The sequence below is a fragment of the Schistocerca cancellata genome, chromosome 9, assembly GCF_023864275.1.
Source record: "Schistocerca cancellata isolate TAMUIC-IGC-003103 chromosome 9, iqSchCanc2.1, whole genome shotgun sequence".
Classification (NCBI taxonomy): Eukaryota; Metazoa; Arthropoda; class Insecta; order Orthoptera; family Acrididae; genus Schistocerca; species Schistocerca cancellata.
The window spans coordinates 156,053,653-156,069,547 of record NC_064634.1 but is presented as its reverse complement, the minus strand read 5'-3'; the positions used below and the strand labels follow the sequence as shown (position 1 = coordinate 156,069,547).

Here is a 15,895-nt window from a genome sequence, read left to right as displayed (position 1 = left end):
GTGCTGAAAGTTTATATCCACCTACATTTACCTTTTCCACATCTGTGACTACACAGGTATGATGTTCAGACAGGGATAGTATATCTATTCCACCCTCAGTTTCTAAATTTTCTAAACAAACAAGAAGCTTATCTATTTTGATATTATGATGCAGTATTTTAACATTATTTTTCGCTGTACTTTTATAACAATCTTGTGATATTTTAACATCTCTATTACCTGTCTGTCTGAACTTGTCATTAAGCTTAGTTTCATTCAATGTTGAATCAATGGACGCTGATCTTAGCCTAAAAAAGAGGTACTCCCATGAATTTCAGTGCCTCTCCCCCCCTTTTGCTATCATCCCAATCAATTTACCCTTCCCTTTCTCACTGAGATGCAGGCCATGTCTTGTGATGTCCCACCAACCAATACCATCAACAGGAACAAACCTATACCTGGCAAAGTAACCGCCCAAAGCAGCTTACGTAGCTGCTTGTTGACCCTCCTGACAGAGACGTTCAATTGGGTCCAATCATACTGCATGAAAGCAGGAACCAAGCCAACATTTGTATGGTTCGTTGCAGATGCTATTTTTACGAGGTCACACTCAATTTTGAAGCTGTAGTCCCTATCAATACTGTTTCCCACTCCACCAACTAGCACAACATGATTTTCCTTTGTAAAACCCTTCCACAATGATCATACATTCTCTATCACTAGGGTAAGACATGCACTGTGCTTGAAAAAACTTGTGGCCTGGTACTTGTCACCTAATTTTTCCTGCAACATCTGGCCCACACCTCTTCCATGGCTACTACCTAACAACAGAACTTACCTCCTACTTTCTAATTTTTTTGAAACAGTTGGTTTCCTGGTGAAAGTCTATTGAGTGCAGACTACACGTACATCTACCTGAGTCTCTTCCATAGTTAACGGAGATAGGAAGACAAATCCATTGTTTGTGCCAATGACGAAACTGTCAGATACTATTCTCTTTCTGTCACCCCTGTTTCTTGCTACCATTTCTCACCTGTCTTTATCCTTCTCTCTCCTTAACCTCATCAGTTCCTCGCTAGTACTACACAGTTCAGTCTTAAGGGCTCTAATAATCCCTCCCAGTTCAGCTATTTTCCTATCCCTTGAACATACTCCCAATACCATAGAAGAAACCCATTTACTTCGCCAATTCTCATGCCACTACATCCCCCCCCCCCCCCCCCCCCAATGTACCCATCTGCCGTAACACTTCTCGCACATCGCTGTTTACAATATTTTTACAAAATTTATCTAGGCAATAACAGTAGTATTCTGTTAACTACAGATCACAAGAGTCTCTAAAATTGTGTGGAACACTAATATACGCGTATACTGCTAAAATAGTAACGTAATGCACTTAAACTAACGTTGAAACTCAGGACTTGTCTACCCGAAAAATTAGGCCTAAGATCGCGTATGCGCGATATGGACTTCACGCGTTTTGAAAGAAAATGAAAGATGGGAATTAAAACCTTTAATTCCCCGAGTAGATACAGCACTACTAAATATATGTTTAATGAAAACAACCTAAATTCTTCACTTAAGACTTACGCAAACGTCTTAAATTTGTATGTATACCTACGTCTACCGTACGCGGAAAACGGCCCTTAGTTTATGTTTTTTTTCGTCGGGGAAACGAGTGAAACCTTCAATAGATAATATGAAATAGACTCTAATTAACTTCATTACGGCGTTGAAGGTTATGTTAGCGATAACTACTTATCTTCACAAGCTCAGTATTCAAGCGTGTACGTTCTGCACCAGGGCTGCAGCTATTAATTTGAAGTCATCCGACGGACCTAAAAACATAAATTAATTTATGAATATGGAGCAAAGATACATCCGTCTCTGTAAGCAGATTCTCAGTAAAACTTTTAAACTCTTTTACTTTTCGCGTAATAAATTAAAAACCACTGTTTCGGTATTCGCGCGTGTTCAAAGCTATGTGGTCTTTCTCATTCGATTTTGAGGAAATTATTCTGAAAAATAAAATTCCTAGACTTCTTACAGTCTGACATCACAGCTTGATAGTGAGCTAGTTTTATTTTACTTATAGCTCATAGTTATTATGCACTGAAGCGACAAAGGAAATGGTATAGGCATGTGTATTCAAATACAGAGATATGTAAACCGGCAGAATACGTCGCTGTAGTCGCTAAGGCCTACATAAGACAACAAGTGTCTGTCGCAGCTGTTAAATCGCTTACTGCTGCTACAATGACAGGTTATCAAGAAATAAGTGAATTTGAACATGGTGCTATAGTCGGCGCAAGAGGGATTGGGCACAGCTTCTCGGAGGTAGTTACGAAGTGTGGATTTTCCGGTACGACAATTTCACGAGTGTACCGTAAATATCAGGAATCCGGTAAAACATCAAATCTCCGGCGTTGCTGCAGCCGGGAAAAGATCCTGCAAGAACGGGATCAACGACGAATGAAGGTAATCGTTCAACGGGACAGAAGTGCAACACTCCCGCAAATTGCTGCAGATTTCAGTGATGGACCATCAACAAGTGTCAGCGTGCGAACTATTCAACGAAACATAATGAACAAAGGTTTTCGGAGCCGAAGGCCCATTCGTGTACCCATGATGAATGCACGACACAAAGCTTTATGTCTCACCTGGGCCCATCAGCACCGACGATGGGCTGTTGATGACCGGTCGGACGAGTCTCGTTTCAAATTTATCTAGCGGATGGACGTGTATGGGTTGGAGACAATCTCATGAATCCATGGACCTTGCATGCCAGCAAGGGACTGTTCAGTCTGGCAGAGGCTCTGTAATGGTGTGGGGCGTGTGCAGTTGGAGCGATTTGGGACCCATGATACGTCTAGATACTACTCTCACAGGTGACAAGTACGTAAGCACCCTGTCTGATCACTTGCATCCATCATGTGTTTGTGCGTTCCGACGGCCTTGGGCAATTCCGGCAGGACAATGCGACACCACACAAGTCTAGAATTGTTACAGAGTGGCTCCAGGAATACTTTTCTGGCTGGCTGGCTACCAGACTCTCCAGATATGAATATTATCGAGCATATCTGGGATGCCTTGCAACGTGCTGTGGTCCACCCCCTCATACTGTTACGGATTTATGGACAGCTCTGCAGGATTATTGGTGTCAATTGCCTGCAGCACTACTTCAGACATTAGTCTAGTCCATGACACGTCGTGTTGCGGCACTTCTGCGTGTTCACGGGGCGCTACACGATATTAGGCAGGTGTGCCAGTTTGTTTGGCTCTTCACTGCACTTCTCAACTTCCCACGTAAGGAAATCATTGGGCGTATTTTGAAAAGTTTGCAGTGAAGAATGTAGTGGCTGACCAATTATATTTGGTTGATTTTAGGACATAGGCTACTGTGTACGAAATGTAACTGACATATCGAAATTGGTTTTAATGGTGGAAGGAGAACGTTATGTCTTTACAGTCCGGAGTAAATAAGTGAATTATTTTGATATTTAGTCACAACCAGCTACGACGTGCAACACTCAACGTTATGACCGCATTCTATGCGGATTTGTGGCTCGTGTTTCTCTTTCGTAACTGAGTTATGAAGTCATTTACAATTACATTTTAAGTTAATATTGCTTTAAGATTTATTTTCGTTTTAAACCTAGACGTGGACAATGCAGATACAGCAGCAGAGTTAGCTATACGCTGCCTACGTAATTTTTTTCTACACCACAAGTTTTAGTCACTAAACATTCAATAACTGTTTACCGTCACATGTTCTCGAATAAATGGCGTTCGTTCCAGCGAACAATGAATGAGAAACGGGATTTTACTATTGACATAACTAAACTATTCTGCGTTCTGGATTTTTATGCTTACCTGCTTGCTTACCTGTTTATACTTACTTATTTGGCCTTTCTTGGTGTAGGCACTCTCTACATGTTTGCTACATAATTAGTTATGCTTTATTTTAAAAATAGCACTAGCTTCCTATATTTCTGGACGAACAATATTGAATCTGTGCAGTTACAACGATGTACTTAGGAAAGACCCTGGTTTTTCTGTGTCACTTATTGTAGAAATTAAAAAAAACTTATTTTGAGAATGTACAACACAGGTCAAAACACATACAGTTTACTGCAATAGAAATCTGCACAAGCAGCAGCAGAAGATACCGAGAAATTTAACGGTATTTCTGTTACAGCTACACTGGACATGTACAGTCAATATTACATTTTCTGTTCTTAGTCACTGGATTTTGCCAGAGAGAGGTGCAAATCCTCTATTCAGTTGGTAATTGCTAATAAAATTCTGTTTTTCACCTGGGATACATTGTCACAAGTCAGGGAAGGCATTCTTCTCGGCACTTTTTACTGCCACAGCATAGGGAAAGCTGTGTTATTATCCAGCGGTAGGTTCCTTTTCCCAGCACCTCTCAGCTTCTTTGAAACGCTTCGACGAATCCACGATTGCTGAATGTCGTTTTTTTCCTTCCAGTTAGTGTAGTATGGTTGTCAGGTGGAGTACTCAGGTATTTGAATGAACCTCTGTGCAGCCCGTGATCTAGTGCGCTAAGAACCCTGAAACCGTCTGGTTCCATCTTGCATGGAAGGAATCCGTTGATCTTTGCTTTGGCAGTCAGTGGGGTCAAGTTATCTGTGTGAAAGAATATATATATACCAATAGATGAGCGGAGACCTTTGATTAGATGGTCTATTTAGTAGTAATGTTTTATTTAAGAATAGTGTGGGAACGCCTGAACAAATCCACTGCCTTACTTTCGACTCTGTCGTTTAGTACTTTGTCTCCATGTTTTATCAAAGGACAATATAACTCCTGTTCTGCAGTGAAATCCATTTTATGGCCTTTATGTTATTGGTGTAGTCTTAGTGTTTTCCAAACATATCCTGTGTTGTCAGCATATATTACTATCGTTATTGTGTGTTTGATATGTGTTCTGAATGTCTATTACGATAAAGTATACCAGTTTTTACTAGGTGTAAAATGGAACATTCTGTCACATTACATATTACTGCATGTGGATATGGGTCATTATCACTATTTACACTGTATATTCGTTTCTACTGCAAAGAATACTATTATAATGTGGTGTCTTATCGAGTAGTTTGGAATCTTTTGTGATACACCGCCAATGTTAGTGATACTAGTTATCCACATACTTCTGTTTTGCTATTGTGTAATTTTGTTCAGTAATGCGTTAGAGATGGAGGAACAGAAGTCGTTGGATGGTGCGATCTTTATTACTGTGTTTGCCTCCAGTGGGATACTTCCTTTGCTGAAAGGTCTTTTGGTTGCCCTTTGTATCATTGACCTACATGAAGCCTTTTTCGGAAAGTAGTGACCAGATAAGACTGTCAGAATCGTGATGTCTCTTTCCTACACATTTTGGGTGTTATTAGTGTATCTTGTCATTGATTTCCATTAACCTTGAATTTTAATCCGGCATTGTATGGTTTGCTACTAATAACGAACCGAATGTAAACCCGAATCCAACTGTCAAGAGGGCTCTTGAATCAAAGAACAGCCAATTAGAAAAGAAAATAACTTAGGTCACAGAAATATCAGGTCCATCCAGTAAGTGGTTCAAATTTTCGCCGACGATTGCTGTGTGCTATCTAATGATATTTTATATTTGAAGAACACAGTTCTTTTTAATACTTCATTCCAACGTCCGGCAGCGTTATTTCAATCATTTTATTTGGTTGTGATTTGATTGATTGTGGGTTATGTAATGTCATGAATGTTTGAATAACCGGACAGTAAGAAATTAAAGGGAGCTGCGTTTTTCGTTGTCTGTACCTCTACCATTTCTTCTTCGGCAAGTGACTTTTAGATATCTATAATTGATAGCTGTTAGTTACGAGTACCTCCGTTTATTCTTCGAAATATTTCGTACCAATTTCAAATAAGTCAGACAGGTATTTTAACACACTTTCTCAGCCCTCTCAAACGACCTGTTGCATAATCCTTTGTAAAGGGTGTAGCATAACATAGCGAGGAGCACTCCAACTTAGGACTGATAAGTATATCTCTTCATAATCGATCGACTTTGACAAAGGAGAATATTTTTTCCTGAAAGAAGCTTCGGTGTTTCAGAGGGAACTGAGGGAAAAATAAAGAAAATGGGAAACAATACTCAGTAAATACGTATCCAATAGTTTAGTCACAAAAATTACTGTTATTAAACAGTTACAATGTAAACAAAAGTAGAGTGGTAAAAGTATTGAGTATCGTTATATTATCTCTTTAGTGGCAGTTGGGTGCCCGTACGTTGGTAGGACTCCACCGTCATGCTTTGATGTCCGATGCAGTGGTATATGCATTATCCTGTAACAAAATCAAACAGAATTACATTGTTACAGTTGACTGGATAAAGAAATGCTTCTCAGCCAAATAATCTCTGTAATGTATGAAGATGATATCGAAAATGGAACATTATATTAATGAACTGTTGACAGTATCAACTCGAATTTGAAAATGAAAGACTTCAAAGAGGGAAATCCTCGATTACATGATAATCATATTACTTGTAATAACAGTAAGGCTCAAGACAAAAAATTCTACAGGACGTCTGCAGGATATGTTTGTAATTATAGAGTATCTACATGTACTGTATACACTGGTACCCAAAACATTATGACAACCTTCTTAATAGCATGTTTGTCCGACTTTGGAAAGAAATACATAACTTATTCTTCGTATCGGTGATCCAACGGTGCTTGGGTAGCTCGGACGGTAGAGCAATTGTCCATGAAAGGCAAAGGTCTCGAGTTCGAGTCTTGGTCCGGCACACAGTTTTAATCTGCCAGTAATTTTTGTATCAGCCCACACTCCGATGCAGAGTGAGAATTTCGTTGGTGGCTTTGTGGAGGCATGTAGCATTGGAGGTCTACCCATAGGTCATGTAATTCGTATAAATAATGCGCCGCTGATTCGTGTACGCGGTGAAGTTGCCCGATAGCGACCCACATGGGCTCCAAGGGATTTAAATCGGGCGAATTTGGTCTCCGAGATGTGAACGTGAGTTCACTATAATGCTCCTCAAACTACTGTAGCACTGTTCTGGCTCCGAGACACGGACAATCATACCGCTGAAAGATGACATATTCGTCGGGGAAGACATAAAGCATTAAGGGGATGCAGGTGGTTCGCAGCTGTCAGCATATCTTCGATTACTACGCAGGTCCCATGCAAGCGCAGGAGAATGTCTCCCATAACATAATACTGCTTCCACCAGCCCGCGCATTTCGAGGAGCCACCGTTCACCTCGAAGACCACATTCGTGGGGACGACCATCGACCTAGCGTAGCAAAAACGTGTTTCACTCGAAGAGCCGACACGCTCCATTCATTGACGGTCCAATCCCGATGGTCCCGAGCACGCTGCAATCGTAATTGACGATGTCGTTGGGCCAACATGTGAACACGTAGGAGTGGTCTGCTGCGAAGCTCCATGTGCAACAATGTACAATGAACGGCGTACTCCGAAACATTTGTACGTGCACCGGCATTTTGCTCCTTCAGAAAAGATGGCAGAGATCACCGTCTATCCTAATTTACAGAGCAGACAAGCCTCCGAACCCAATAGTCTGTGAAGAGTCGTGGACGTTCAACCATTTAGCACCCTCACAACAGTAGGAGGTTAACATTCAATCACTTCGCCGTTACCGCGATACTCGTTCAGAGCCATAATCTGCCCTTTGTCAAAGCCGCTCTTCATCTCAGAGTAGCTCTTGCAACCGACGTCCTCTATTATTTGCTGGATGTATTCCAATCTCTATCTTCCCCTACAGATTTTGCCCTCTACAGATCCCTCTAATACCATGGAACTCATCCCCTCAGTGCGACGCCATTCATCAGCAGTCCATGCGCCCAGGTCACGGATCCACTCCCATACCAGCCGTCCGTGAAACTTCCTGGCAGATTAAAACTGTATGCCGGACCGAGGCTCGAACTCGGGACCTTTGTCTTTCGCGGGCAAGTGCTCTGCCAACTGAGCTACCCAAGCACGACTCACGACCCGTCCTCACAGCTTTAATTCTGCCAGTACCTCGTCTCCTACCTTCCACAATTCTCAGAAGTTCTCCTGGATACCTTGCAGATCTAGCACTCCTGGAAGAAAAGATATTGCAGAGACATGGCTTAGCCACAGCCTGGGGGATGTTTCCAGAATGAGGTTTTCACTCTGCAGCGTAGTGTGCGCTGATATGAAACTTCCTTGCAGATTAAAACTGTGTGTCGGACCGAGACTCGAACGCGGGCCCTTTGCCTTTCGCGGTCAATTGCTCTACGGCGAAATGTAAAGGTTCCGAGTTCGAGTCTCGGCCCGGCACACGGTTTTAACCTGCCAGGAAGTATCATATCAGCGCATATTCCGCTACAGAATGGAAATTTCACTCTAGCAGCAGTCTGTAATGTGGTATCAATGGCAGCCTATGCACGATAATTCCCGTCTCGCTGCTGCTAGTTTCCGACCAATGGTGCGGGATGACACAGAATGTAGCAAGGACCATTACTTTCCTTGGATAGCAGCCGAATATGTGAAGGGGTTACGGTGTGCCTGGTGCACAATACGCCGATCCTTCCTCGTATTGATCAGACGTGACCGATTGGATCCTTGACGACGAATATGTCAGTCGTCATTTTACCATGTAGTAGTCTACCATCGGCTGTCACGTCCGAAAGCCCCACAAATCGCCATGCTGCACGATTCAACCAGCCGACCAGATGGAGACCAACAATGAGGCCTCTTTCAAACTCCGTCAGGTGCTGATGACGCTGTCTCAAATGAGTTTGCGGCTCCTCCGTGCCTTTTGTAAGTAGCCTCTTTGTATTTTGGCAGCGCTGTAGACTGTGTTAATAACACTGACAGTGCACTGTGCCCTCGGAAATAGATTCTGTGGTTGGACCGACTACCAGTGAGCGAGTGGAATGGAAAGTGTATGGACATAATTTTCATAGTGGAGACTCTGTGTTGGTAGGACGTGCATTGTAAAGTGAGATGAAATTATGTGTTTATAAGAAAATACGAAAGGAATTGTATAACGTTTGGGCAGTGGAATTATTGACTACTATATAACTTTTGGAACTGGATGTCACATGAATAATTTTTCTAAATACATTGTTTGCTCTTCAACGAAATCTTTTTTTTGTTAACCCAATGGCTCCTAGTAGCTAGAGTCTATAGTAGTTAGAATCTTTTTATTTAGCTGGCTGTTGTTGCTACTTTTTTAATTGCTGTAATTCGTGTTATGAAGATTTTCTCTGAGGTAAGTGACTTATGCAAAAGAATAGGGTTTCCACTATCGGGATTTGTGATCGAAATGAGTTAAGGTAATTTGAGGTAGTTTCATATTTCCTTAATTTCGTATTTTTTGGATTTGTATTATTATTAGGATTTCTTGCAGTTCAGGGCCATTCTTTTGTGTTAATTATTGGAAGTCACGTTGTCAATGTATAGCAGTCAGATTGTTTGTATATTGTGGTTAATAAATGAATAGGTTAAGGATGAGTTGTCTTTGTCAGGGAAAATTCTGTAGGTCAATGGTTAAAAAAAAATTAAAGATAGTTTCACCTTCTTGGCATTTGACACTATTCGTGCCACTTCTGTATACTAACCTGGTAATAACGTTAAACACGATTAACACTAATGCACTCTGATGGCCGTTCTACCTGTTGCGTAGAATTACAACTCATATTAACTGTACTCGCCTGTGGTATGTATATGTACGAAGTGATATTCATATCCGACCACGTCTTCTGGATATTTGCCTTTTTTGTCAAGCAGTGTGAGTGTGTATGTGTGTGTGAGTGCGTATGTGTGTGTGTGTGCGTGTGTGTGTGTGAATGCCTAAGGAACAAAACTTCTGAGGTCATCGGTCCCTAGACAGACACTACTTAAACTTATGCTAAGAACAACACACACACCCATGCCCGAGGGAGGACTCGAACCTCCGCCGGGAGTGGCCGCACAGTCCGTGACATGCCTCAAGCAGTGTATTTTAAACAATATTATTCGATTATTTCTAGAAAATAATTTTAAGCTTTCTGTGCATCAGTATTTCTCCATAATAAAGCAAGATTTAGAGCTGTCAGTAGGAGGATTATATAGTCGAGGTAATTTGTTTTCTATTATTATGTGATTAGCATAGCTTTTCTATAGTGTAACACTGCAATGTGCAAACAACAAACAAACGTTAATTAATTCTGCCCATTTCCACACACCTGTTGTACCACGCAGTCTACTTGAAGAATTTTCCATCATGATACGAGAGATGTCTGGGGTGTGGTAAGAAATCAAAGTTAATTCTACTAGGACGTGCTGAAAAGCAATGCCTCCGAATTTTTTTATGCGGAAAATCTTTACAGCTTTTCTGGTAAGACAAGCATTGTTAACATTCTACAGTTTTATTCTTCATGTCTACATACAGGGTGTTTATAAATGAATATCTGGGCTTTAACGCTTTATAATATTTATTACATTACACTTACAGCTATAAATGATATATAAAATGAAAGAGCAACTCAGTTGTCTTTGGCACCGGTGACTGTTTTTTGTGCCGTATCCCGGCGGAAAGTTTGTGGGCCTTTCTTTCTTGGTGAACCTACTGTAACTGGCAGTTATTGCCTTGATACACTAGAGCAATGGCTCTGCCCTCAGTTGGAAGAAGATGAGCCGGAGAACTTCATTTGCCAGCAGGATGGTGCGCCACGTCACTGGCACTGGAACTACACTGTACCCAAGCGCTGGATTGGACGCAAGGGGCCCAATGACAGGGCTTGCTTTACATGGCCCCCACGTTCACCCGACCTAACGCCATGCGATTTTTTCCTTTGGGGCTTCATCAAGGATCGTGTGTACGTGCCTCCGCTACCAGCAGACCTCCCTGAAATAAGAAACCGGATTGAAGCAGCTCTTGCTACAATCACTGAAGACACACTTATCAACGTTTGGGAAGAACTCGGCTGCAAATGGTGCTCACATTTAACATTTATAAGGTTCTTGGTAAAACTGTTTGAGTTGCTCTTTCATTTGACATATCATTTATAACTGTAAGTTTAATATAATAAACATTATAAAGCGTTAAAACCCCGATATTCATTTATAAACACACTGTATTTACACTCCTGGAAATTGAAATAAGAACACCGTGAATTCATTGTCCCAGGAAGGGGAAACTTTATTGACACATTCCTGTGGTCAGATACATCACATGATCACATTGACAGAACCACAGGCACATAGACACAGGCAACAGAGCATGCACAATGTCGGCACTAGTACAGTGTATATCCACCTTTCGCAGCAATGCAGGCTGCTATTCTCCCATGGAGACGATCGTAGAGATGCTGGATGTAGTCCTGTGGAACGGCTGCTATGCCATTTCCACCTGGCGCCTCAGTTGGACCAGCGTTCGTGCTGGACGTGCAGACCGCGTGAGACGACGCTTCATCCAGTCCCAAACATGCTCAATGGGGGACAGATCCGGAGATCTTGCTGGCCAGGGTAGTTGACTTACACCTTCTAGAGCACGTTGGGTGGCACGGGATACATGCGGACGTGCATTGTCCTGTTGGAACAGCAAGTTCCCTTGCCGGTCTAGGAATGGTAGAACGATGGGTTCGATGACGGTTTGGATGTACCGTGCACTATTCAGTGTCCCCTCGACGATCACCAGTGGTGTACGGCCAGTGTAGGAGATCGCTCCCCACAGCATGATGCCGGGTGTTGGCCCTGTGTGCCTCGGTCGTATGCAGTCCTGATTGTGGCGCTCACCTGCACGGCGCCAAACACGCATACGACCATCATTGGCACCAAGGCAGAAGGGACTCTCATCGCTGAAGACGACACGTCTCCATTCGTCCCTCCATTCACGCCTGTCGCGACACCACTGGAGGCGGGCTGCACGATGTTGGGGCGTGAGCGGAAGACGGCCTAACGGTGTGCGGGACCGTAGCCCAGCTTCATGGAGACGGTTGCGAATGGTCCTCGCCGATACCCCAGGAGCAACAGTGTCCCTAATTTGCTGGGAAGTGGCGGTGCGGTCCCCTACGGCACTGCGTAGGATCCTACGGTCTTGGCGTGCATCCGTGCGTCGCTGCGGTCCGGTCCCAGGTCGACGGGCACGTGCACCTTCCGCCGACCACTGGCGACAACATCGATGTACTGTGGAGACCTCACGCCCCACGTGTTGAGCAATTCGGCGGTACGTCCACCCGGCCTCCCGCATGCCCACTATACGCTCTCGCTCAAAGTCCGTCAACTGCACATACGGTTCACGTCCACGCTGTCGCGGCATGCTACCAGTGTTAAAGACTGCGATGGAGCTCCGTATGCCACGGCAAACTGGCTGACACTGACGGCGGCGGTGCACAAATGCTGCGCAGCTAGCGCCATTCGACAGCCAACACCGCGGTTCCTGGTGTGTCCGCTGTGCCGTGCGTGTGGTCATTGCTTGTACAGCCCTCTCGCAGTGTCCGGAGCAAGTATGGTGGGTCTGACACACCGGTGTCAATGTGTTCTTTTTTCCATTTCCAGGAGTGTATTTCACAACATAGTCATCCTGGCGACGAACACATTTCTTCCAATGGGAGGCCAGTTTACTGATGCCTTCATGTATGTGTCACTTGTTGACGGGGCCACAAACTTACTTCAGTTTGCACTGCTTCAACACTATCCAAGTGAAGTCCTTGAAGGAGTTCTTTAAGTTCCGAAAACAGAAGAAAATCGGATGGCGCCAAGTCGTGACTGTATGGAGGACGAGCAATGACAGTGACCCCGAGGTGGTGGACTGCTGTGCTCGTGTGTGGTCCGGTACTGCCACGCTAAAGGAGAGCGTACTCCATGTGTGGACGAGCTCCTCGCTTTCTCACGCACGGACGTAGTTACGTTAAAGATCGGCACGATGAAAGCTTCAATTCGGAGCCCTCTAGCGGCAGGTGGCTGCAAATGTTTATAAATGAAGACTGAACATGTAGAATGTTCATTACGTTTGTTTTGTTTTAAAAGCTTTTAAGGGTTTTCACAAAAATTCTGAGGCATTACTTCAGCAAGCTCTCGTATTTAAGTGCAATGTGTTAAACTGAATTAAATGTTTAAAATATTACAATATTACTGGAGCGATATACATTATATTGCAACAATATACTAGTTTTCAGAATCCCTGTGAAAAAGTTCTTCAGTAGAGTATGTAAGTAGGCTGTTTATGTTTTCTTTATGTAAGTAGGCTGTTTATGTTTTCTTATTGGCAACGTTACATAGCGCTCTCTGTATGAAAATCACTGGCTGTGCTGTGTGCAGTCTGTGGCTAGTTTGCATTGTTGTCTGCCATTGTACTGTTGGGCAGCGGCAGCTGGATGTGAACAGCGCGTAGCGTTGCGCAGTAGGTGGTGAGCCGCCAGCAGTGGTGGATGTGGGGAGAGAGAGATGGCGGAGTTTTGTAATTTGTCATGAACTGCTATATATATTATGACTATTAAGGTAAATACATTGTTTGTTCTCTATTAATATCTTTCATTTGCTAACTATGCCTACTAGTAGTTAGTGCCTTCCGTAGTTTGAATCTGTTATTTAGCTGGCAGTAGTGGCGCTCGCTGTTTTGCTGTAGCTTGAGTAACGAAGATTTTTGTGAGGTAAGTGATTTGTGAAGGGTATTGGTTAATGTTAGTCAGGGCCATTCTTTTGTAGGGATTTCTGAAAGTCAGATTGCGTTGCGCTAAAAATATTGTGTGTCACTTTAGTGAATGTTTGAGTACGTTCAGTTTTTCTCAGCTGTTTGAAAAGCAAATAGTGTAACAGGTTAAGCACAGTCGTGTACAATTGTACTAAGGGGACGTTTCAAGTAGAGAATCCAATTAACTGCAGAATACGTGTATACCCACGTTAACTGATTTCTTTGAGTATCAGTTACTGCGGACGTTGTTTCTGATCTTGGTACTATGATCACGCAATTTACAGAAATGATGAATATTAATAATTGTAAAGGATATTAATCAGCGTATGCATAGTGGAAGAGTTGTCGAAGTAGCAGTTTTCTTAGAGAGAGCTGGTTCAAATGGCTCTGAGCACTATGGGACTTAACAGCTGTGGTCACCAGTCCCCTAGAACTTAGAACTACTTAAACCTAACTAACCTAAGGACATCACGCACTTCCATGCCCGAGGCAGGATTCGAACCTGCGACCGCAGCAGTCACGCGGTTCCGGACTGAGCGCCTAGAACCGCTCGGCCACCGCGGCCGGCTCTTAGAGAGAGCTCTACAGACCGTTTTATGGCTAACCACAGATATAATCATTATAATACGTTTTATTATCCAGAAAATATTATCTCTATGAGTTCAATAATAAATGATTCTTTAACTTCTTGGTGAATGGAAATAAGCACAGTATAATAAATTCTTCACTGCTAGATCACTAACAGCTGTACTCATGCGTACTGCAAATGTACCTGAGCTATTGCGTTTCAGTATGTTTGACATCTGCGTTTTTCAATACATTCTGTGGTGTAACCCCAAAAACTGAACGCTGTTGAATCCGTGTAGTTCCACGTGTTTCTATGTTGTAGTTAATACATTGTGGTGTTGCAGGAGAAGTACTAAGCGTTGAGCCTTTACATACAATCGAATATTTAGAGAAAACAGCTCTGTTAACACCGAAATTTCCACAAATTTTATTGTGACTTCGAAACCACACTGGTCAAACGTCTTATGCTTCAGGGAACGGTATCTTTTTTTGAGGTTAAGTGATGTGCCTGTATCTTTAAGGCTTCGTATAATGATAGAGCAATTAACTAAGAAATAATATCATTACGAGTGGAAAATAATGAAAACGGAAGTCTAAAAATAATGAAAACGGAAGTGTATGACTGACCATTCGAGACAAGAGGCGAAATACTCTCCAAACTATCATCTTACGTGAGAGAGAATTGAAAAGTGCGAAACTTGAATTAATAAGAGCAAAGTTGAAAAATCTATTGAAATTGATGATGTAATCTCGAACCACTTATTGACGTTTCTGTGTTCTCAGTCATTTGCCATATTTAGTTTCTAAAGGTAACAGCAAGCAAGCTTACTAAGAAATGAATTCGTGTTTACATGAGGTCCTTCATTTGAGGGTAACACACCCTGATAACTTACTGCAATTGAAAGACAGAAAAGAATTAGATCCTTACATCATATACGAATGTTTTGTATTGAAAGGAGTTACGTAGGAATTTATTTATTTGTTTATTTTTGAGTCATCTATCTCCTGACTGATTTGATGCAACCCGCCATGAATTATTCTCCTGTGCCAACCTGTTCATCTCAGAACAGCACTTGCAACCTACGCCATCAGTTATTTGGTAGATATATTCCAATCTCTGTCTTTATCTACAGTTTTCATCCTCTACAGCTCCCTATAGTAACTTGGAAGATATTCCCTGATGCCTTAAAAGATGTCCTACCATCATGTCCCTACTGTTTTCCACATACCTCGCCGATTCTGCGGAGAACCTTATTCCTTACCTTATCAGTCCATCTAATTTTCAACGTTATTCTGTAGCACCACATCTCAAATGTTTCGATTCACTTCTGTTCCAGTTTTTCCACAGCGCATGTTTGACTACCACACAATGCTCTGCTCCAAACATACATTCTCAAAGTGCATGTTTGACTACCACACAATGCTGTGCTTCTAACGTACATTCTCAGAAATTTCTTTCTCGAATCAAGGGCTATGTTGGATATCAGTAGACTTCTCTTGCTCGGGAACGCCCTTTTTGCCAATGCCATTCTCCTTTTTACGTCTTTCCTCCTACGTCCGTCATGGGTGATTCTGCTGCCTATGTAGAAGAATTGGTTCAAATGGCTCTGAGCACTATGGGACTTAACATCTGAGGTCATCAGTCCCCTAGAACTTAGAACT

General features: G+C 42.6%; 1 protein-coding gene across 1 annotated transcript in view; it reads right to left on the bottom strand.

The window, feature by feature from the left end:
* Nucleotides 1-6,138: 6,138 nt before the first annotated feature.
* Nucleotides 6,139-15,895, bottom strand: part of LOC126101253 (uncharacterized) — an 83,538-nt gene continuing 73,781 nt past the window's right edge. Inside the window, exon 3 of the mRNA XM_049911941.1 lies at nt 6,139-6,321. Coding sequence (XP_049767898.1) covers nt 6,228-6,321 — 94 coding nt within the window. The 3' untranslated portion in view covers nt 6,139-6,227. The remainder of the gene's footprint in view (nt 6,322-15,895) is intronic.